Source organism: Eptatretus burgeri, chromosome 8 (genome assembly GCF_056783735.1).
Source record: "Eptatretus burgeri isolate ZD-2024b chromosome 8, Ebu_testis_v1, whole genome shotgun sequence".
NCBI classification, from domain to species: domain Eukaryota; kingdom Metazoa; phylum Chordata; class Myxini; order Myxiniformes; family Myxinidae; genus Eptatretus; species Eptatretus burgeri.
The window spans coordinates 58,156,667-58,180,666 of record NC_140968.1 but is presented as its reverse complement, the minus strand read 5'-3'; the positions used below and the strand labels follow the sequence as shown (position 1 = coordinate 58,180,666).

General features: G+C 41.2%; 1 protein-coding gene and 1 long non-coding RNA gene across 2 annotated transcripts in view; one reads left to right on the top strand and one right to left on the bottom strand.

Moving 5' to 3' along the window:
• The window catches only part of LOC147021817 (receptor tyrosine-protein kinase erbB-4-like), a 504,112-nt gene extending 491,194 nt beyond the window's left edge, over positions 1 to 12,918 (bottom strand). Inside the window, exon 1 of the mRNA XM_085892208.1 lies at positions 12,606 to 12,918. Within this exon, the coding sequence (XP_085748334.1) occupies positions 12,606 to 12,681 (76 nt within the window). The 5' untranslated portion in view covers positions 12,682 to 12,918. The remainder of the gene's footprint in view (positions 1 to 12,605) is intronic.
• Positions 12,918 to 24,000, top strand: part of LOC147021816 (uncharacterized) — a 22,589-nt gene continuing 11,506 nt past the window's right edge. The window contains exon 1 of the long non-coding RNA XR_015060947.1: positions 12,918 to 13,204. This is a non-coding gene — a long non-coding RNA (uncharacterized LOC147021816). The remainder of the gene's footprint in view (positions 13,205 to 24,000) is intronic.

Here is a 24,000-nt window from a genome sequence, read left to right as displayed (position 1 = left end):
AACATCATCCAAAAAAACCTTGGCGACACGGGTCCCTGCGGCAACGATCAACAAGGCGGGCCAGGCACAAGGGGACACTTCACATTCATGTCAAGACTTTTGGCCTTTGAAGGCCGAACAATTCCCATGAGACAAAGTAAAATAAAGAGACAAACGTCTTCATGGCAACCCCCCACAGTTGACAGTAAATTAACTTCTGTCCCCTGGCTTGGCAGGGTGTCGTGTGCTGGCAAATTGCTAACGCCACCACTTGCTTGGCACTGGGTACCCCGCGTGGGCATCAGAACAAGAAGGGCAGAGTAATTAACTCACATTTACACCCATAGAGAGTTACTGCAAACAAAAGTGTATAAATTGAGCCGGAAAATAATCATTTCTTGGCACGGTATGAAGAGAGCAAGTTAGCCGAGTGACGTTTGAAGATAAATAGCCCTTTTGCGTGCTATCTCCACAGTCTTTACAACAAAACCAAAACAACTGTAGAAAGGATTGCAACTTTTATTTCATTATTCTACAACTCTAAACACCTATACAAAGAGAGATGGGGTAATATGAACCCTTAGAGATCATTTGGCCCCAAATAAGTTGTGGGCCTATTGGGGAGATAATTGTGTGTGTGTGTGTGTGTGTGTGTGTGTGTGTGTGTGTGTGTGTGTGTGTGTGTGTGTGTGTGTGTGTGTGTGTGTGTGTGTGTGTGTGTGTGTGTGAAGAAGGAGGGGGGGTGGGTTGTGCTTTATATTATATCAGTTTGGAGTGTAATTAATCATTGTTAAATGCAAGTTGGAATTAGAAAATAAGCATTTAGGGCGTGAGGGGGAGATCAAATCAATCATAAGCTTCCAAGGTGAGATGAAAAACATTTTCCTTCCAACCATTTAGCAACAATTCCATGCTTTCAGCTTTCCTCTGTAGGTTTTCAGATGGTGTCACACCATTTTCACAGTGGTGGGTCATTCATGCCACAGCGGTAATGTTTTTGGTTGTGAAACTTTTTGACAAAAAACATGGGGGTGTGGGGGGGAGGGAGGGGGACTTTTCACCACCCTCCAACACTCTTCCTCAAACTGCATTCCTCCAACCGGTGTATTATAATGGAAGTTATTCTGCCATTTGTTATAGTTATGTAAGCAGCTATTGAGGCAGTCAAGTGTTTTCAATTGCATCCACAGGTAAAAAGCAAATGCTTGCGCTGTACCTTCTGTAATCGTTGATGAATGTGGTACACGCAGGCAAAGCATTTTGGGACAATGGATAAAAAAATTCAGTACAATAGAACTTTGAATCCAACTGCACATTGCATATCACAGTGTGTTCCTGTGCACGACCTACAGCCAAACTGACGCACCTGAAGCAGCAGGTAATTTGAGACAGCATAATGAAATGTTCACCGCTTGTGCATCGGGAGTCACTTAGTCATAATTGTTAGAACATTTTATGCTTTCTTTTAGATTATATATTTTGACCTGCCCAAGTACACTTGAGTGCTTTATGGAGAGAGAAAAAAAACATGTATTTAAGAAGAAAAGAAAAAAAAATGAAAAACGTTTCATCGATGATTAATAAAAAAGATGCTTGGCACAGGCATCCTTTCATGCAAGGGGAATTAAAGGACATGATTTCCATGCCAATGCAATCATGGCAATTTGCCGCCTGAGATGAGATCGGCGCCGTCACACATATGGACCCGCCGCATGGAGATTGGCTGCATGGAGACCCATGGCGTGGAGATACGCTGCCTGTTGGAATGCCGCCTGTAAACATGCCGCCTTTAGACACGCCATTCTTTCACTTTTTATACCTGCCATTGTCGAGGTTAACGACGCGCCGTCATGGAACGCGCCATTGTAATTAAACACAACGGGAATCAGAGCAACGTGTCTTTCAGGTGGGAGCCCTCCCATGATTTGAGCCTCTCGGCTCCTGATGAATGTGGCGGACGTCAGAGCCTGCTCGAGCACACCCGCATGGACCCCGAACCCATCTGCCGCCTGTGCGGACCGCGCGTGCCTAAGTCATCCATCAATGTCGCAAGACGGGCTCACACAGAAAAGGAGGTCCCGCTTTTTCCCAGTGCGCGCTCTTTACCACGTGATGTCCATCCTGAAAACCGTGAACTTCGTTCAAGATTTTTGTTATTCGTTTGACTACTGTTTATTGGGGGCATCCTCGGGGAAATGCGATGCGTTGGAACTCAAGACGCAGTCGGTGCTAACAATTACATCGAGAACACGCAAAAGTTCCTTGGGTTCTCCTCGAGTGCAGTCTCGTTTTTTCGATTTGAAGTGCAGATTGTGGGCATACAAGTACTGTCTGCTTTTTCCTTCTTTTACTCTTTGATTTATCGAAATCGCTCGTTCAACCGTTGCTTAATAATAGGCATTTACAAATGTCCCTTAAGGAAAGTGATGAAGAAAATATAAATGTCTGGGACAAGGAACAAATCCCAGCACAGGAGACCAATAGGTAATGCCTGTGCAAAATCCACCCGAACCCAACATACCAACCCAAACATTATGCATATGGCCAATCAGCACATTTGGCACAAACCTTTCATACTTTGTGAAAGTCAAGCTAGAGGAAGAGCGTTGCTGTTGCAAGACATTACTAGGCATTTCTACCCATCACTTTTCTTATGGAATTAATCAAAAGATTGTGCTTCACAGACATCCTGCTCCATTCACTCTATAATTTGCCATCTGCTTCATCTTCCTCTGAGTTCATCTTCCATCTGCTTGGAAGTCAGCTAACATCACCTTTGTCAACCAACCTTTCAGCTTGTATATGGCATGAGTCAAAATCATTTCTGCTTTGCTGTGAAGTTCAGTGTTGGATGCTTTGGTTTGAACCTCTGCTTAAAATGAGTAAAATGAAACATTTTGAAAATTTTTAATTATTCTCACTCAGATTTCAGCATCACAGTAATGCATATTATTAAGTTGTTTAAACTATATTTATGTAAGATGTAGATGATTTGTGCTACCAGGTACTACCGGTTGGCGTGACACGATACACATTTACATGGAGAGAACTGGGGACTTCCCCACACCTTGAACCCCTCCTCCAGATATGCCACTCAGACAGAAACCATACTTGGGTTACACTTTGACAACATGCACAATTTTGTTTGATTTGGTCCAGTAGTTTTTTTAGTTTTTGAAGCAGAAATAAATAAAAACATACAAACAAACATGTTAACAAATATACAATTTCACTTTTATAATCTAGATGATGTGTGTATCTATAAGGCTACAATATCATAATTCATGCAATATTGTACACTGAAGGATCAATATAATAGATCATTGAATGAACCATGAGTGATTGCAAAATGTATGATTGAATGATTGAGTTTGTTCATGTGCACCTGCGTAGGATGTGGAAGAGTAGTCAGCAAATGAGTTAATGAGGAAGTTGGTGCAAGCTCGAGAGTTGTGTCTGTAAATTGGTTAATGAGTGGTGTAAGTGCTTGCATGAGTCTGCAAATGTATGAATTATTTGATCATTGTGTGACTGAATGAAAGTTTCACACCAAGTGGATGAGTGCTGCATCTGCGAGAACAGAAATGTGGGGCAAGGTTCCTCAAAACACACACACACACACACTCAATTATTTTGTGAAGTACACTAAACATTTTACATTTAAAATTTCCTGTGAGCCAGAGAAGTCTCAGGTGCAGACATTCAGAAAACTGAATTGGTAACCCAGAGCAGGGTGGTCTTGTAGAGGAGTACAGGGATCCTACCCCACTTTACTCTAAGCAAAGTCAATTAATGAAATTATGAATAAAGAACGATTGAGAGAGAGAGAGAGAGAGAGAGAGAGAGAGAGAGAGAGAGAGAGAGAGAGAGAGAGAGAGAGAGAGAGAGAGAGAGAGAGAGAGAGAGAGAGAGAGAGAAGAGAGAGTAGATAGGAGAAAACATGTGCATAACTGTGTGCGTGCATGAGTCACTCAGGATAACTGGATGTAGAATCCTTTGAGAAAAAAGGATAAGTTTATTGTAAGCTCAATAGGACATTCCCATCCAGTGCTGTTGAATTCAAAGCAACCGCCAGTTTGAACACAAAAGGAGTCGGACACCAGAGTGAAAAATCAATGGCGGAGAGCTGGTACCTCAAGGAATCAATAATCACTTAGACTTGGGTCCAAGGCCCAAAGGCTTTGAGTTATGTGATAATTTGCGGAGTACGATGTTTATTTTATCCTTCCCGACATTGCTCAATAAGCCTTTTCGCTGAGCCAGGTATCTGGATAATATATATATATATATATATATATATATATATATATATATATATATATATATATATATATGTATGTTCTGATGTAAAAAGCAATTTATTGGAAAGGGTTATACTGGATTTTTTCCATTGTCTTCATAACAGTGGTGAGGATAGGAATTTCTATTGTGTTCAGGGTGCCGGCGATAGCTTACCAACTCTTCGCAAAAGACACCATGGGATCTTTAACATCCACTATCTAATGCCAGCATACGGAATGCCCAGTTTGATATCCATCCGTGGAATGGCACACACATTGAATCACCCTGCCTGTGAAATACCGGGATAACAGTTCAAACCCAGGCTGGACAGCCTAGAAGTGAGTGTATTTACTCCTCAGCCTCTGTCATTATATATATATATATATATATATATATATATATATATATATATATATATATATATATATATATATATATATATATATATATATATATATATATATATATATATATATATACATATATATATACTGACAGAGGCTCAAAAAGCTCAAGGACTCTAGGTATTAGCCTCATCTAAATGTTGAATTAAAACATAAAACTGTTTTATTTTTGCCGCTTCGTGTTCCACAGCAAAGAGGTTATTTATTCTCAAGCTTCAGGGCAGAAAAAGTAATGGAAGCTGCAACAGATCTCCCCCCCCCCAATTTCCATGCACCATGCAACGTTACACATTTCATAATCACACTGCCCTGAAGAAGAAAAAATGACATCCCACGAAAAGCTAAAATTAAACATTTCTTTTCTGGATCATTTACAAATCATTGTCTGCTATTATAATCTCACGTTTGTGCACCACAGGCTTGGTATTAAAATGCCTGCCTTTATTAAACTGATATCCAAGACAGTCATATAGAGTAGATCATCAAGTTGGATTTCATGTGGACAGATTGATATGAATAAACACACAAACACAAACACACACACACAGTCAAATCGATTCACCAGGATAATGATATATTGTTGTAAAGGTTTTTGCACCTGCTTAGCCTACAGATTGGAAACCCATTTAAAATGTATAACCCTTCGTGCTTTTAGAGTTCATGGCAAAAATTAGAGAGTAATGAATATAGAAAAGGCAATACAATATATAAATATATATATATATATATATATATATATATATATATATATATATATATATTCTATGTTTCAAACCACTGACTCACTTTCTTGTATTCTCGGCAGGGTTGAAAGCTGAAATTTTGCACACTAATGCAACTTGAAGCCAATGTCCCAGGAAAAGGAAATCACAAAACAGTCAGAAAAATTCTGCACATGAAAATATCTGCAAATTAAAGTTGGTCGGTGCAGACTCTGTCTGTTCACTGCAGGTTATGTGACTAAATACAATGGAGCTTACAATGGAACTGGTTGCTCGGCAACAGTAACAAGTGCATCTTCCACCTCTCATCTTATAAGTTTTTCCATATTTACATAAAAATTATGCTAGCTTTCAACTTTTCAATCAAGAGCTCATTCTAATCGCTAATTATAGATTTACTTGAATCATTTAACTGTTTGCAGAATGCGATCACAATGGGCTTTATTCTTCTTGTCTATTGCAGCTTGGCTGCTGGGTAGCTATCATTTGGGCGAGACTCGACTATGCCACTGATGGGATGCTCCTATACCAGCACACTGGTACTCATTTTGCCAACCTTGAAAGGATGACAGGCTGAGTTAACCCCACCTGGTGTTAATTCAGTGGCCAACGGGACTCAAACTCAGGACCCTAAGATCCCAAGCCAGCCACCTTAACCACGAAGCCAACACCAGGCTTTCAATGGGCTTTTAAAACAGTCGAAGGAGAAGACCTGACTTTATACATCAGAAAGGAAGCAATTACAAGTGATTCCTCTGTCGATGTCTCTGATAAATTATGTGCTTCAGTATTGATATGTTATAAAAATTGCTAATTACTAAGAATCGTAGTAATTCGCAATTTGGTAATTATTAAGTCACCATATTCATGAAAGCACACTTTAAATATTGTATATTTAATTCCATTGCATTTTATGTCACATGACTTGCATCTTTTTTGGTCATTGTTTGATTTAAGTTAATTTTGAAAATGCAATATTAAGTTTGTCTTTTGGCTTGCATATCATTGTAACCTCGTGCTCTAGAATATAAAGATCTTTCACAAACCACTTCTTCATGGAGAAAGAGCTTATATTTATGATGTCTGCATGTAGGATTCACCTGAGTAGTTGCTTGCAGTGTGAATGCATGCCCCACTGGTATAATACATATATGTATGTATATATATATATATATATATATATATATATATATATATATATATATATATATATATATATATATATATATATATATATATATATTTTTTTTTTTTTTTTCCAATCACTTATTGACACTCATTCACTGACTGACTGATATATTGGACATGCTGTTGGACATCAAAACCAGTACACCAGAAAAATTCACAGAATTGTTGGAAAACATAAATAAATGAAAATATAAATAAATGAAGAAAAAAAAATGAAAAAAGTAAATGAAAAAAATGCAGGTGAATGACCCGAGACAATGGGAAGGCACGGTAACTTTGTGTGCTGACGGAGATCAAAGATGGTACACCACCAGGGAAAATTCGAGGTTTTGGATGGGGGAAGATAAGAGGTGATGGTGAACAGCTGTTTTGAAGGCCTGGAGGGAAGAATGGGATTGAAGAGGGTGTGGGAGTTTATTCCAAAGGTGGGGAAAAAGAGGAATGAAAGAGTGAAGGTGAGCAATGATTGATGATTTTGGTAGTTTTACCAGAAGGTGGTTGTTGGCGGACCTTGAGCGCGCTGCGGAAATATGATGGGGAAATATCGCAGACAGAGCAGGGGGGGGGGCTATACCAGAGAGGCGAATGCAGAAAAGAGAGAGACCACCGACCTGCTTGCGGTGAGAGGCCCACAGACTCAGTCTCCTCGTGGAAGATACCAATAATCCTAAATGCCTTGGTTCCCAAAGTGTGTAGCCAAGAAAGGTGAGAGGTGGGAGTACCAGCACAAAGGGGAGAGCAGTTTTCCATCAAGCTGCGGACGAAAGCTTTGCATGTGGTCAGGAGCTCAGGTGGGCTGAGAAAGGACTTTGCATGACAGAGGATTCCCAGTCAGCAACTGGCTTTAAAGGCAAGGTTGGAAATGTGAAATGAAAAAAATAAATGAAAATAAATAAATGAAAAGCCAAATGCAGGTGAGTGACACACGACAATGGGGAAGCATGGTCCGCATGCTTACACAATGTGGAAGCACACCATGCTAGTATATATGTATACAGTAATCCCCCGTTTCTCGTGGGGGTTACGTTCCAAACGTCCCCACGCAAAGTGAAAATCTGCGATGAATGGACGCCTCCCCCAAAAAAATCGACTCGTTTGGTCTGGTCGGTTTCGGAGTGATTGGGTTTGAGGTGCCTGAGATCGAATAGTCTGGTCTGGTCGGTTTTGAGGTGCTGGGTATGAGCAGTGCTCGTCCAACGGCAGCAAACCTTTTTCCTTCCCGAAGCATATAATGGAGCACCTTTACCTTAACCTTCTCCTGGAGTGTCCCAGGACCTTCCTCTGGCGCTTCGGTTCCTTGTCATAAGCCTTAGAAGGTGCAGGGCATTTGGGCGGCATCGTGGGGCTTGGAGAAAAAATGTAGGATATATTCGAAGTTCACAAGCGAAACTTTGTCTCGTGCGTTGTGTGACTGGTCGAGCACCACGTGTTATAATTAATTGCTTCAATAATTTATATATTATATATTATTACCGCGATGTACCGGGGGAATCCGGAGAAAAAATTAGTTACGTTCCAAGGGAAAACCCGCGATGAAGCGAGGGTTGACTGTATATATATATATATATATATATATATATATATATATATATATATATATATATATATATATATATATATATATATATATATATATTTCTAACCAAGCACTCAATGAAATAAATGTTTAATATTTTATATGTAGACTGGAAATCTCAAATTTCACAAAATGGTGCAACTAAGACAATATCCCAGTAAAATACGAAACTGTCAGAACATATCCATAAATGAAAATATGCTTGAATAAAAGTTGGTCTGTGCATCTTTGCTCTGCTCATGACAGGTCATGTCAACTATGACAATGTAACTTCCACTTGATCTCATTGTTCAGCAATGCTATCCACACCTCTTTCACCTTTTATTTTACAACTTTTGCAAATATATTCTATCTCCCTGGGCATCTTTCGTCAATTGTTCCAAGAGAGCTGATATAATTAAGCTTGGTTCGTCCACCCAGCCAATGTTTCTCGACCTCCTTTTCATCTTGGCATCCTTCGGCAGTGACTTTCACCATCAGAGTGATGCAAACATGGAGGGAATAATAAAATGATTTTCTCTGAATGTTTTGGTGAACTGATTGAGGAAATGTCATGTATATTTTGAGGATTTCAGAATGTACTGCCATACATCTGCATTCAATTTGATGGGACAAAGCAAACTTTCCATATTTATGGGGTTAATTTCCAGGTCTGTGGATTGTTAATATCTGGAAACTAGCAGATTTACTCAGCGTTGCGTGGGAAGAGAAACGTGAATAAGTAACACTTTTTTTTTGTATACCTTGTCGAGGCTCGTATGAGAGCTAACCACAACACACATCAAGGGGGGCATGAGACAGGAGTGGAGGGAGTGGGAAGGACAAAACAGTGGGGAACAGAGACATTAGGAGATCTGTGGAAGGGAGAGGGATGGGACGGGGAACATGGGGAATAGAATATGGACATTACAGGGACTTTCAGGAAGGAAAGCAGGGAATTTGAAGGAGGTGGGCTTGGGTGGATTATCAGGGGTAGAAAAGATCGAGGTTTTGGATGGGGGATGATAAGAGGTGGTGGTGAACAGCTGTTTTGAAGGCCTGGAGGGAAGAATGGGAATGAATAGAGTGAGGGAGTTTATTGCAAAGGCGGGGAAAAAGAGGAATGAAAGAGTGAAGGTGAGCAGTGTTTCGTGATTTTGGTAGTTTTACCAGAAGGGGGTTGTTGGAGGACCTTGAGCGCCCTGCAGAAATTGGTGGGGACAAATCGCAGAGAGAGCAGGGGGGGCGAGACTGGAGAGGAGACGGCAGAAGACAGAAAGACCACCGACCTGCCCGCGGTGAGAGTGAGAGACTCAAAGACTCAGCCTCATCGTGTGAGATGCCAATGATCCGAAATGCCTTGGTTTCTACAGTGTGAAGCCGAGAAAGGTGGGAGGCAGGAGAACCAGCACAGAGGGGAGAGCAGTACTCAATCAGGCTGCGGACAAAAGCTTTGTAAGTGGTCAGGAGCTCAGGTGGGCTGAGGAAAGACTTTGCATGATGGAGGATTCCCAGTCAGCGACTGGCTTTGGAGGCGAGGTTTGAAATGTGGCTTTCCCAGGAAAGGTCATGGCAGATAGTGAGACCCAGAAGCTTGAAAGAAAGGACTTCTTCCAGAGAATTGTTGAGAAAGTGGATGGGGGGGTTTTCTAAACGGTCCTTTCGAAGAGATATAGTGAGAGTGTCAGATTTGTCCGGATTGAAAGACAAGTTCCACGTGTTGGACCAGTTTGTGATTTTATCCAGATCAGCAGTGAGCGAAGAAGCTGCTGCTTGCCGGTCTGAGGGATGACAGATGGTATGGCAGAGGGTGGAGTCATCAGCAAAGAGATATAGAGGATTTTCCAGAGAGTCAGAGAGATCACTTATGAAAACCAGAAAAAGAACAGGGCCCAGAACGCTACCTTGAGGAACTCCAGCCTGGACAGGAAGGGGGGATGAAAGAACCCATTTAGGGCCACACGGTGACTGCGGCAGGAGAGGAAGTCTACGAGCCATGACACTTTGTGGACAATCATAAAGATTGATTAATTGATTGGCTGATTGGAGCTCTGTTTGAATTTCTGCGTGCGTCCGTCCCTGAATACGTCTGAAGAAGCAGACGTCTGAATACAAACGGCTTAGCATTTTGAATTCGGATGGGCTTTCTGTTTTGCATTTTTATTTTGATCTTCCTCTTGGTTCGTTGTATATCATTTGCAATTCAGAATTTAAAATGCTGTGATGAATATCTCAGAGTAATACCCCCTGCCACTACCACTAGGTGGTGTTACACGGTGCACATTTAAATTAAGAATTTACACCCTGCCTGCACTGTACACCCCCAGGTGGTGGGTGAGGAGGAGATTGGAGCCACACTCTGTGCAGAGCATTGATGCTGCTTAAACAGCCTCCTCCATGTGAGGCCACATCCACATTGCCTATGTTACCCCCACACAAAGTTTAATTTGTACCACGAGTTTGGAACTTTAAAGATGTGGTGAAGACACACACACACACACACACACACACACACACACACACACACACACACACACACACACACACACACACACACACACACACACACACACATTTTAAACCTTTTGTAGGTGCAGATATGCATTGATGAAAACGTATTCTGAATGTTTATGACCAGAGTGCCTGATACAGATGTCTGACTGTGCATGTAAACATGCAACCATTTAAAATATTTGCTCACACTTGCAATTTTACACCGTCTGTGAACAATAGATGTTTGCGACCTCTTCCGATTCACAGTACATCATCCGTAAATGACACAAACCCACAGACAGTTCTCAGATCATACTGCCATAAAACCGAGAAACACCAGCTCCCTCAAGGAGCAATCGTATCAGTGCAGGAATATGTGACGTCCCATTGTCCATGGTCATGTGACTCACCGTAAGCAGAACAAGGCTGCACCAACCGACGCTTATTTCTGGATATGTTCATTTATGATTATTTTCTCATGGTTTTGTGATTTTTTTTTCCCCCTGGGATATTTACTGCAACTTAAATAAGTATGTAATTTTCAGTTTTCCAGCATATCCGGAATGTACCAAACATTTATATCAGCAAATGAGTGGTTCAAAAGACCTGGGTATATTACATACGCACATATAGGGTGTCTGAAAAAAAATGATAACGACAATCACATATTATGGTAACATTCTTTTCGGGCTAACAAAATATATATATATATATATATATATATATATATATATATATATATATATATATATATATATATATATATATATATATTAATATTTCGGCACGCCCCTTTCTTTGTTCCACCATCAGATTTTTGTTACTGCATGAAATGAAACAAGATTTGGCACATATACTAATAATATTATTGTCTTCCTTAAGAGGCCGCTCAAAATTCGTTTTGATGCATTTTCACAAACTCCAACGGATTCCATTCAAATTCGGTACGATTATGGCTTTTGGTCCAACTTAGGTCATTGGCTATAAATTTTTCCATTACACTTCCAATATTCGAAAAAATCGATAAATCGATATCCCTTATGGGATTTTCCATTCAAATCCACTCAAGTTTAAGGCCTACGGGGGACGCAAATTTCCACTTTGCCCCGGGCACTGTTTACCTCCGTGACGCCAAGCTGTTAGGGTTAGGGTTAGGGTTAGCTACCCTAACACTAACCCTAACAGCTAACCCTCACCCTAACCGCTAACAGCTATTCAGGAAATTTGCAAGAAAGCCCGAGCAACGCCATGCATTACAGCTGGTATATATGTGTGTGTGTGTGTGTGTGTGTGTGTGTGTGTGTGTGTGTGTGTGTGTGTGTGTGTGTGTGTGTGTGTGTGTGTGTATATATATATATATATATATATATATATATATATATATGTGTGCATATGAAGAAATATATATATATATATATATATATATATATATATATATATATATATATATATATATATATATATATATATATATATATATATATATATATATATATACATATTGCGATTTGTTGTATAACTCCCTCCATTACCCATCTGATGCTTTGTTTTCCTCACAGAGGAAACTAAACTTGTACAGCTCGTGCAGGTATTCAGTGCACTTTGTTCAAGTTAAAGGAACAGGTGGCCTTTGCCATACCAAGAGGACTGGAGGAAAATCGTTTCTTAAGTTTGAGGAAAAATGATTAAGCTTTTCTCACTATTTATCACTCACCTCGGTATTTGAAATAGTTACAAGGTATCGACGCTGTGTGTCTGGAGAGCATAGACTTTTGCGCATCACACCTCGCTCCTGATCACATCATAAATAACTCGTATGCCATGACAAGCTAAGTCTGTGCCTATAATGCCATAAAACATAAGGAACATCCCCTCTCCACAATTAAACCAAGAGACCCCAAGATGTGATATCGCACTCACATTGTTGGAGGCTCATCATCCAAGAGTCAGTAATCGTTGAGATTTGGTCATGTCCCGTCTCACCTTCTTGCGAAGAACCTGCTCGGAGCAGGCAGGACAGCAGGAAGACCCAAGTGTTCAGTGCTCCAACTCTTGCCATGTTGACCCGTCTCCTGGCTCTAGAAAGCTAGCGTGCCATAGAAGCAGCGTGCTGCACGACTTGGTAACTCCTCGCAGGTCGGATGCGACGGAGCGTGCTCTCTGCGGCCGGCGCGTCCCCGCCTTCGCACCTTGGTGGCGCGGGGGCCACTCCGAACAGACTGCAGGGGAGTGAAAAGGAGGGAGAGAGAGAGAGAGAGAGAGAGAGAGAGAGAGAGAGAGAGAGAGAGAGAGAGAGAGAGAGAGAGAGAGAGAGAGAGAGAGAGAGAGAGAGAAAAGCTGTGGCTAGCCGAGTCAAATCCAGCCTGCGACGAAGAAGCACACATGCGGAGCGGAGGCACGGATCAGCGCATTGACATTTTTAGGACTCCTCCGGTCGCATACACGGCAAGGAATGGAGGGAGGGCAAACTCGTTGGGAGTGTTTTGTTTGGATTGACGTCTTATGAAAAGGTGCCTTTTCACTTGGTCCCCGTGAAGGAATGTGAACCGGCGCGGGGATTCCTTGGCACGCGTCATGCACAGGTGTGAATTGGAATCATGCGTCACGTTTTCGGAGAAACGTGATGACTGAACAAGTAAACTCGACGATCTACATGCCCCTCTCGTCAAAGATATATATATATATATATATATATATATATATATATATATATATATATATATATATATATATATATATATATATATAATTATTAATGGTAACATTTTGAGTTGCATTATATTTCATGGGCAGAGTTTGATTGCATAAATGCAGCGAATTTTCCTTTCCCAAGAAATGTATACATATCTTGTGGTCCGATTTTCATGTGCCTTTAATAACTTTATTTGCCCCGGACTGTGTACCATGGGTAGGGTCTCAATAGCACTTGGGGCTAAATATGCGGCAACAGCTCTTCCTTTATCACTTCTGAGTTTGGGGGTTCTATTGGTTTATTTTTAAAGTCAAGAAAGGTGGTTAAGACACTTAATTGTATAATTAAGCATATAAGGCAGTCGCTTTTTCGCTTAAGAGCTTTTCCAAAAAATTGAAATCATTAGTCAAAGGTTGGGATTCTGTGGAGTCCTCTTTCATGAAGGTTCCAGTCATTTTTAAAACTTATTTATCGAAAATCAAACTGATATTGTCAGGTGATGGGTCAATCCTTAATTTGAAGTCACAATTCTGGCCTACTCTCTATCTCTCCACTCCTCCCACTCTCCTTCCTTTGCGCAAATGCTATTATAATGAGGGATTGTGTGAATCTTGCTCTCAACTATATAACAGAGCCAGCCATCACACCACCCTCAAAGTGATTCGCTCAACTTGTTACCACATTGTGTGCTCACCATGAAGACTGTAGATGAGTGCATGCTCACTAACTGGAGAACATTCTGAGAGCACCGAGTTGCAGATCATGCACCTATCCTCACACAAAATATGGTATTTGACACACTGAAGTCCACCAATCCTGCCCCCTGCTGTCAAATAACTGGCAGGAACACATGATAACTTGCAAAGCTCGAAACTATTCTAACTTTTAGGATTTTCGGCCATCTGTACAGAATTTCCCAAATAAGTGTGCACAAACATTTTGCTTGGGCTTTTCTGTGGTTTTAAACATGATCTACTGGACTATATACCTCTCAAGATGAATTACAGAGTACTTTCTTCCCAACGATGAAGTACCATTTGTTTGTATCCTGCATGTATCCACGTCATGATGGATATCGTCAGATGCCGATCCGAGGGTGCGGAATTTCTATGGTCTCTGCACCCCCTCCTATTTTCCCATTTTGTTCATGTAAATACTACATCATAATACCTCAACTCAAAAAATATTTATGAAAAAAATTATTCCAGCTTATCTTTCATTTTCTCCAGGAACTATTGCCATAGTAGTCTCATGATCGATATTAGCCTTCAGCGTTAGCCATAGATATTAATGAGTTTTTTATGGCGCATTTAATCCCAACACACCTACTCCCAACCCCCAAACCACCACTCTTTTATCACAATCCTGGATCCTGCACCCCAACCCATTTTATTCAAGAATCATATTCAATAATCAAAAATCTATTGGGTGCAGTGAAATAATGCGTGCAAACTGTTTTCAACAAAGCAAAAAAAAAATCAGACGTCGAAATGAAATGAAAGTTCGTACATCAGATATGAAAATAGAGCTAAAATAAGACTTCAAACTGATATTAAAACAAACTGACACTGAAAGACATCTGGGCTCATGTGAAATGCAGCTATGAAGAAGAAAAAAATTTAACAAACCCAATAAAAGATGAATTCAAAACTCGTAAATACTTTGAACATAACATGCTTTTCAAATTTAAACCCAAATACGCACAGAAAGATCACAATTCCTGCCAAAAGACAGGCTGCTCGAAGATGCTGCACTGTTTGCATGCATCGTCAGAATGACAGTTTGCAAATTGCTCTTTATCCACAACCTTGAGGAGTCTATTCATCCTTTTATCACACAGCACTCCGTCGGTATCACCACATTTGAGACAAGTACAGTGAGTAAATGCAGAGTGGATGGAGAGCACGGACAATGTGAGTGCATATCATCACACTGCTTATTATTCTCCCTAATCCCAGCCTAAATCAAGTCAAGGAAAGTTCAAAATGATCGATGACAATAGTGCAAGTCATCTTGAAGCCTTTGAGAACATGGTAGGCATAATGGACAGCAGCGTGCCGAAGTAGATAGGCACACAAAGTCGACCCCTTAGTGTATTATAATATAGACTAGCGGACAGCTGTGAAGTTTAAAACATGGAAAAATTTTCCCCAAACCACTCTCCTGTCTGAGACCTATCAAACAAGATTTGGATTATATGCATACATCAAGCAGTTTACGTCATTGGCTGACAGATATATAAATATATAAATAGTTAGGAAAATGACAGGGTTTAATTAAGGGGTTAATTAGGTAGTTATTTCATGAACAATTTTAGAACAAGGCATCTTCTTGCATCCTGATTAGCAATTACCAGGATTGTGCATATAGAGAGCTACCTGTCACCCTAAACCCTGTGTCGATCTCTGTCCTATTTAGCCCTCTGTATCTTACTTACTTAGACTTAGTTCCTCCTATCCCTAATTGAGCATTGTGCAGCTAAGTGTTGCCATCTTGTCCAGTCCATAGCAATTTCTCTTGCCCTCATCCATGTGGTGTTTCTTGTTTTCAGGTCTTCTTTAAAATAGTTTTACCAAGTCTTTTTGGGGCAACCTTGTTTCCTTTTACCACTTGGTGGTATCCATTTGATGGCTACTCTGTCATGGCAGTTATCAGGGAGACAAAATATATGTCCAGATAACCTCAACCTTCTTTCTGCTACGATGTCTGAGAGGCACCTTAACCCAGTTCTCTTTAACACTTCCTTATTTTTGATATGGTCTCCATGTGATTCCAAGAATCTTGCGGAGGCAACGTTGGTGCAATACGTCCAGTTTATGTGACCCCCTTCGCTGTTCTCTTCCACGTCTCAGTGGCATAAATTGCAATGGGTTCAACAATGGACATGTTGAGCTTCAGCTTGGTGGCAATATTTATCGTGGTTAATTTCTATACTTTGCAGAGGCACTGAAAAACTGAGACTGCTTTGCCAATTCTTGTGTGGACGTCAATATCAGTATCACTTTCCCTGGAGAGTGTGCTACCTAAGTATGGGAAATGGTCAGCTTCCTCAATGTTTTCTTGACCAATTGTAATAGGGTGACCTCTTTGTTGTTGGTGTTGTGTCTAGTGTTGTATCCAGTGAACCTCTGTATCTACTGTCTCTTCCTTTTTTCTGTTTTGTATGTCACTAGCAGAGTACCCGTCCGATGGGAGATCTTGTTCCAAGCAAGCAGCAAGTTCTTCTGAAGCATACCTTTATTTATGCAGTGTATAGGCAACTGACAGCTCTGTATAAGCAAAGGAAAAATAACTCGGGTTACATGCATGAAGTAAAAACATACCTACTGCTTCTAATTCAAAACACCTCACTGCACTGGAAAACGTGGGGACAGGAATACTGTACTGTAAATGGTGGAGACTTGTAATACCCTCCCCTACTTGTAGGTGGCACTACATGAAACACACTCACAGAGAATTTACGTCCCCCCCCTCCCCTCACCTTATCAAGACCACTGGCAAAGCTAGAAACACCCCTATACATGAATTGGGGTCATGCTGATCTTATGTAGCAAGTCTGGAAGTAATTGGCCAAGAGGAGGAGTAGTGTAGCCTCCAAAGCCAGTTGCCGACTGGGCATCCTCCATCATGCAAAGTCAGTCCTTGGCACACCTGAGCCCCTGACCACAGAGAAAGCTTTCATCTGCAGCCTGATGGAGCACTGCTCTCCCCCCTGGGCTGGTACTCCTGCCTCTCACCTTTTTTGGCTTCACACTTTGGGAACCAAGGCATTTAGGATCATTGGTATCTCCCGCGATGAGGCCGAGTCTTTGGATCTCTCACTCTCCCACCACAGGCAGGTCAGTGGTCTTTCTGTCTTCTACTGTCTCCTCTCCATCCTTGCCCCCGCCCCCCACACTCCCCCCACTCTGTCTGTGATCTGTTCAGCCATTTCAGAGAAGAAGATTTTTGAAGGTTTTATGTTAAAAACTGCCGAACCACGTGACCAATGACGTGATCATTTTTTTCCCAATTACAATTTAGTCTTAATGACCCTCAAAAATTTTCATGCAAATCAGATAAAGCGTTTGACATCTGCAATTATGACATCAGAACGAAGTCACCGATGACACCATGAAAAAAAACACACTTGTTTCCCATGGGAAGTACTTCACATGTGCCAAGTTTTAATTTTTTCTATGGAGTGGTTTTGGAGATAGAGGTCCAAAGTTTTTCCTTTTTGCAACATGACTGCCACACCACGTGACATGTGACATCATACTTATCATAAAAAAACATTCTACATGAGTAGTCGCAGCTATAGTGAAAATTTTGTGTCAATCCGATAAGCAGTTTGCAGAGAAAACAGAGAAAAATAGAAAGAGCAATCAGTTTGCAGACCCTTGCCAGAACTTGTTTTGTGTGGTGTATTTTTTTGGCGTTTGCGTACTGGTGTGTTACGTAATTAATGAGACATAATTAGAACTGCCACTTTATAACTGCTGGCAATGATGACCGGGTACCAAGACGTCCCGCTTTGATGTAACCCCGCTTTAACTGGACACCTGACCCGGACCCATGACGTTTTTCTTTATTATTTAATTGAATTTAGAATTTGATTGAAATAAATTTGATTCAAATCAAATGGAAGACCAAATCGGTACAGTCCTGCATTGAAGTAATCAGAAGGAACCCAAAGAAGCAAAAAGCAAAGATGAAGTCATCAGAAGGAACCTGGATAGGATTTGCATTTCAGATCTGACTCCCCTACCCTCAAACCCTTCCAGGCTCAGCCAAGTGAGCTTTTTTCGAAAAAATAAATGAATAAAAAAACAACTCAGATCAAAAACATTATATAATTCTGGCTGCCAGACCATCTGTCCGAGCAAGTTGAAATTTAAATCATGTATTCCCGATCGATACTAGATCATAATTTTGAAGTTTCATGTCGATTGATTAAGCGGTTCAAGAGAAAACGTTATTTAACATTTTTCTTCAATCCAATATGACTGCCAAACCATGTGACCTCAGGGCTTGGGGAACACTTATGTGAAGTTTCCCCTTGATCTGTCTAGTCATTCTGGAGAAAAAGATTTCTATTTGTTTTTGGGTAAATCCAATATGGCTGCTAAACCATGTGACCTATGATGTAATGTGTGAACCTTTTATTCCTCATGGATAGGCGGTCATACGTGTAAAGTTTCACCTCGATCTGTTCAGCCACTTCAGAGAAGAAGATTTTTGATTTTTTGTTTTTTAAACAATATGGCTGCCGAATCACGTGACCAATGACTTCATCAATTTTTATCTATGGACAATTTTATCCTGAGATGACCCAAAAAAACTTATACTGATCAGATGTAGCGTTCTACATATGCATTTATGATGTCAAAATGAAGGCACCTCTGACAAAATAAAAAAATTACATTTCCCATGAGGAGTCTTTGCCCTGTGCCAAGTTTCAATTTTTTCCTTGATGCGGTTTTAGAGATACAGAGGTCCAAAGTTTTTCCATTTTTCCAACATGGCTGCTACACCACGTAACCTATGCCATCTCTTCTTCTGCCTCGCACCCCCCATCCCCCGATCTGTCTGAGATATGCCCCCCCCCCATATTTCCGCAGGGTGCTAAAGATCTGCCAGCAAACCCCTTCTGTTAAAACGACCAAAATCAAGAATCATTGCTCACCTTCACTCTTTCATTCCTCTTTTCACCCACCTTTGGAACAAACTCCCACACTCTTTTCAATCCAACTCTTCCCTCCAGATCTTCAAAACAGCTGTTCACCACCATCTCTTATCTTCCCCCATCCAAAACCACGATCTTTTCTTCCCCCGCTAATCCACCCCAAAACTACCTCCTTTAAATTCCCTACTTTCCTTCCTGAAAATCCCTGTCATATAAGGACCTGAAAGTCCCTGTAGTGTCAATCTTGTTTACCCTGTGTACCCCACCCTATCACTCTCCCTTCCACAGATCTCCTCATGTCTGTGTTATCCACTATTTTTTTTTCCTTCCCTCATGTCTCCTGCTCCCCTTGTTGTGCATTTCTATGTGTTAGCTATCATACGAGCCTCGATATTGTTAAAAAATATATTAAAAAACCCGAAAACATAATGCCACTGGCGAATTTGTCACCGAGTGATAATAATGTTTCAAAATTTCATCAACACGAAATGGACCAATGAAAAGGGTGAGAAGTATTTGTCTTCAGTAAAATCAGTCTGTTTGTGGAGTATACGGATGATCTTCAAAGCCAATAATTGAGTGCTACCTGTACCATACAGCCTGCAGTACTAAACCCCAAAACACTGGTCAACGCCAGCAGAAGGTGTAAACTCACTACGTTGGCATTGCCAAAATAAAATATTACATTCCTCCCCAATCGAAAACCATAATCCTCTTCTGATGCTCTTAGCTAGGGCATGCAATGTTTCCAAATACAAAGGAATGACTGTCTCAGGGTAGTGCAATGTCACAGGTAGTTGAATTGGCACCCAAATGTATATTTGCAATGACAGAGACGCCACATAGCAACACAACAAAGTGGCTATGAATGCATTGTGAATTATAAATTCTCCATGTTTCATCTTTATTGTTTTCGTTGACAGTCAAAGTTGGAAGGCAATACATCACTTTAAGTGGCATAGTTTTTGGCACTAAAAGATAAGTATCTTACGCTGTCTTTATATGCCACACACTTTTAAAATGCTGAATATAGGCTCGAACAAATTATCATCTTGGCACTAAGAGGTGTTGGAAAATATTAATCATCATGTTATTAGTACATCATGAACACTTTGAAAACTACCTTTCAGTACATACCTGTTAATCTTGCAGTAGGTTAGCATTCATTTATGAAATGATGACGTCTAAGTCCCATTCTTATTGAGGGATATAGCGACAGGGAATGCTTTGTCTTAATTCCAGTAATTAGAGATAATTGGATCTCCCTCCATGGGAGGTGATGTATACCCATTAGGGAGTACAACATGCCGGAAACTACTGGTGAGAAGCTTCATGGAATAGTAATACAACACTGAAAATTCTGTGTTCGGGACTCCATTCCAACATACTGTTTTCACAATGCTCATGCCTGCTGGAATTAATGTGATACGCTTTTATTTCAAGCACCACTGAATCTCTCTCAGTGGTGAAATATCAGGTTTTTAATTAATATTATAGGGCCTGGCCCCTTCTTTGTGTGTCGCAAGATGTTTGGAATAGAAAATGTTGATAAAAGCAAGGTGTGTGTGTGTGTGTATGTGTTTGTTTCTGTGTTACATTTCTTCTTCCAAGGGGAATAAAAGTATCAGTTTTTCTGATGTATAGGGTTTGGTATTGTCTGTTGCACTTGTTAGTGCAATAGATGAAATACAAGTTTTATGCAGCTGTGGTTGTGTGAAGTTTTGTTCAATTATTGCAACGTATTTGTCTTACCTTATAAATCCGTAGATGTAACTTGTCTTAGCAGACACAAATGAGTTGTAAATCAATTCCAAATTCCTGTCTCAGCTACTCCCGCCTCATTGCGAAGGCAATGGTAAACTACCGTTGTGTTTCCTTCTCAAGGAAGCAACTTCAGGAGTTTCTGGCACAAGGATAGGGGATCAATCCTATATTCATTCAGGTACCAAAGAGTACCCCATTGCATTTTTTATGGATTGTTATTATTATTCTGCCAGACATTTTCCATTTATTCACTTTTTCTTGAAATCTTTATCCGATCAATATGAAAAATTTTGACGGTGATCTCCTAAGAAATTCGTTGAGATAATTAAACAGTTGACTTCATCGGTGTTGGGATATGGCAGCCATATTTTTTTGAAAGAAAAAAAACTCTTAAAAATTCCTTCTCTGAAACAGCTGAACAGATCAATGTGAAATGTTGCATGTATGATCAACTACCCATGTTGGAAAAAGTTTAAGTATGACATCATCAATAATGTGGTTTGGCAGCCATGTTTGATTTTAGTGAAAACTTTTTTTAAATCTCCTCTCAAAAGCCCAACCGATTGATGCAAAACGTTAACTGTGTCATCGACTATCCATGGGGATTAAAGTTTGATAACTAAAATGGCATCGGTCACGTGGTCTGGTTGTACCATTTCAGGTTATTCACTGGACTTGAACTGCTTACATTTCAGGAAACACTGGAAAATGGGGGTGTTCTAAAACTTTTGACCGGTTGAGTATGTATGCAAGATTTTATATATATGTATATATATATATATATATATATATATATATATATATATATATATATATATATATATATATATATATATATATATATATATATATATATACATTGTTACGAATTTGGAAGCTTACTGCACACAACAGCCAGAGTCTTTATAGCTCAGTTATATCGGTAAGTGTGCGTTTCCAGTTAGGGTCCCGTCCCTAGTCTAATGGGAATTAAATATACGTGTGCTGCGGAGTTATTTTGATCGATAGGATTTTTACACATTGTATCACCGACAACAACAACAACCCTCTGCTCTCGGCATTCTTTGCGCTCACCGGCATGCAGGCGTGTCTGGAATTCCATGCTCCAGGCGGTGTGTGTTTCGGTGTGGATTTTGCACCATATATGGTCAAAAGCGTTTCGCTTCAGCTGCGCACCAAATAAGGGTATGCGTCGTTTTCCGCCCAATGGGCGATGAGCAGACCAGAGTCGGGGCGGTCCTTGGCAAGAAGGCGGAGCCACGACATGCCTTCCACCCAATGGGAGCAGGCCACGTGAGCGGACAGGCCCCAAAAGAAAAGCGACAAAGAAGAAGCAATGAATGATTTAGTCCAGTCTGCTCGAGTGTGCGTCCAGTCTGCTCGAGTGCATGTCCAGTCTGCTCGAGTGCGCGTCCAGTCTGCTCGAGTGCGCGTCCAGTCTGCTCGAGTGCGCGTCCAGTCTGCTCGAGTGCGCGTCCAGTCTGCTCGAGTGCGCGTCCAGTCTGCTCGAGTGCGCGTCCAGTCTGCTCGAGTGCGCGTCCAGTCTGCTCGAGTGCGCGTCCAGTCTGCTCGAGTGCGCGTCCAGTCTGCTCAAGTGCGCGTCCAGTCTGCTCAAGTGCGCGTCCAGTCTGCTCAAGTGCGCGTCCAGTCTGCGCAATTGCGCGTCTCGGTCCGGGTCTGCAGCTGACTGCATCGCGCGGATCAGAGGCGTCTTGTCTGGCGCATTGCTGCGGGCGGTCGACCATCTCAACTCGGGAGGTAATTTCGTGTCACCTGACTGTGAGCCGGAGAAGCGTGCCAATGCCCGACGCTACTCTCCGTACTTGGTGCTTGGAGCGGCCACGTGTTGCGGGTTCAAGTCCCGTTACCCCAAGATCGTCCAGAACCACACGAGGTGGACAGGTCCAAGCTCGCTTCTCTTCCCTCAGCCCGTCTTCCCTCCGAGCTGACGAGGTCCATCTCTTTCTGGGCATTTGTGTGTGCGTGTGTGTGTCCTTGGCCCTGTCTCTAAGTAACAACTGTGTAAGTGCTTTCTTTGCTCGTTGTACATTGCATTTCTTATAGTCGTGATAACTCTGCCCTTTGTGTGCTTCCACTCCCCAATTATTGTAAAATAAATACCCCTATTGTTGAATGTACCAGCTCGTTTCTGTGCTTCTTTCATTGGCTTAGCACAGTGCATGTTGGGAAATTGGGAGACAGTAAATTGTGTATCTGGACCGACGGGTCTTGGTAACTATCTGCTCGGGTTACACACGGTTCGAGCAAGGTAACGGCTCGTCCCACTCGAGCTGCATCAAGGGTGTGAATTCCCAGTAGCTTTCCACATAGGTTTTTAGGTATATTGAAGTTTGGCAATTAACCCTATCCTATATGGTCGAATTATTGGCAATTCACGGTCCTGTAAGGGACCCGTGCCTTTTCGGAGTTCTCCGAGAAGCACGATCCAGGTTCCGGGTGTTCGGTGTAGCCGACTCTACTGCTCCACCTAGCGGTCATGCTCGTCGCTGACACGCGGCCCCACAAAAGTGTGTGTGAGTGTGAGTGAGTGAGTGAGTGAGTGAGTGAGTGAGTGAGTGAGAGAGAGAGAGAGATATATCAACTACCCAGTTTGAGTTGGGTTTTAAATTTATGACACCATATAATAGGTCACGTCATAATTTTTTTTTCTCAACTTAAAACTGTGTCATCGACTACCTATGGGGATAAAAGTTTGATAACTAAAAGTCATCGGTGAAGTGGTTTCAGAGAACAATATTTTTAAAGGTTCATCTTCAATCTACCATGGCTGCCAGATGATATATAGGAGGTTTCTCTCTACTATCGTAAGGGGGTTTCAGATTTGTCCATGGGTTCCTTGTCAACTGTTTTATCTTGTGTGGGAGCCATCTCAGGAAGAATTGTCTCAGTCAAGAATAGTTCTTAGGGGGTTAAAACTACTGTATTTTGGCTGCGATGAGGACTTAAAGTTTCTTCATAGTTTTCCACTTCCAGAGGAAACAAGGATAAATCCATCCCAAATATTTGGCCTCACATAAATGCAGAAGTAGGGATTGGTTCAGCAGGGCTAGAAACGAGAGTAGGGGTGGTTACTGTGGAGTTGGGGGAAACATTCGTATTTTTATTAAAATAGGAGGGTCAATGGCATATGGGGTGGCCCTTGGACATGATTGCTTTCGGTGGCCAAGTTAACTTCAGAAAAAGCACCTCAGGGTATCAGGTGATGCAAAAACCTTTGAAGTGTGGTGGTCAAT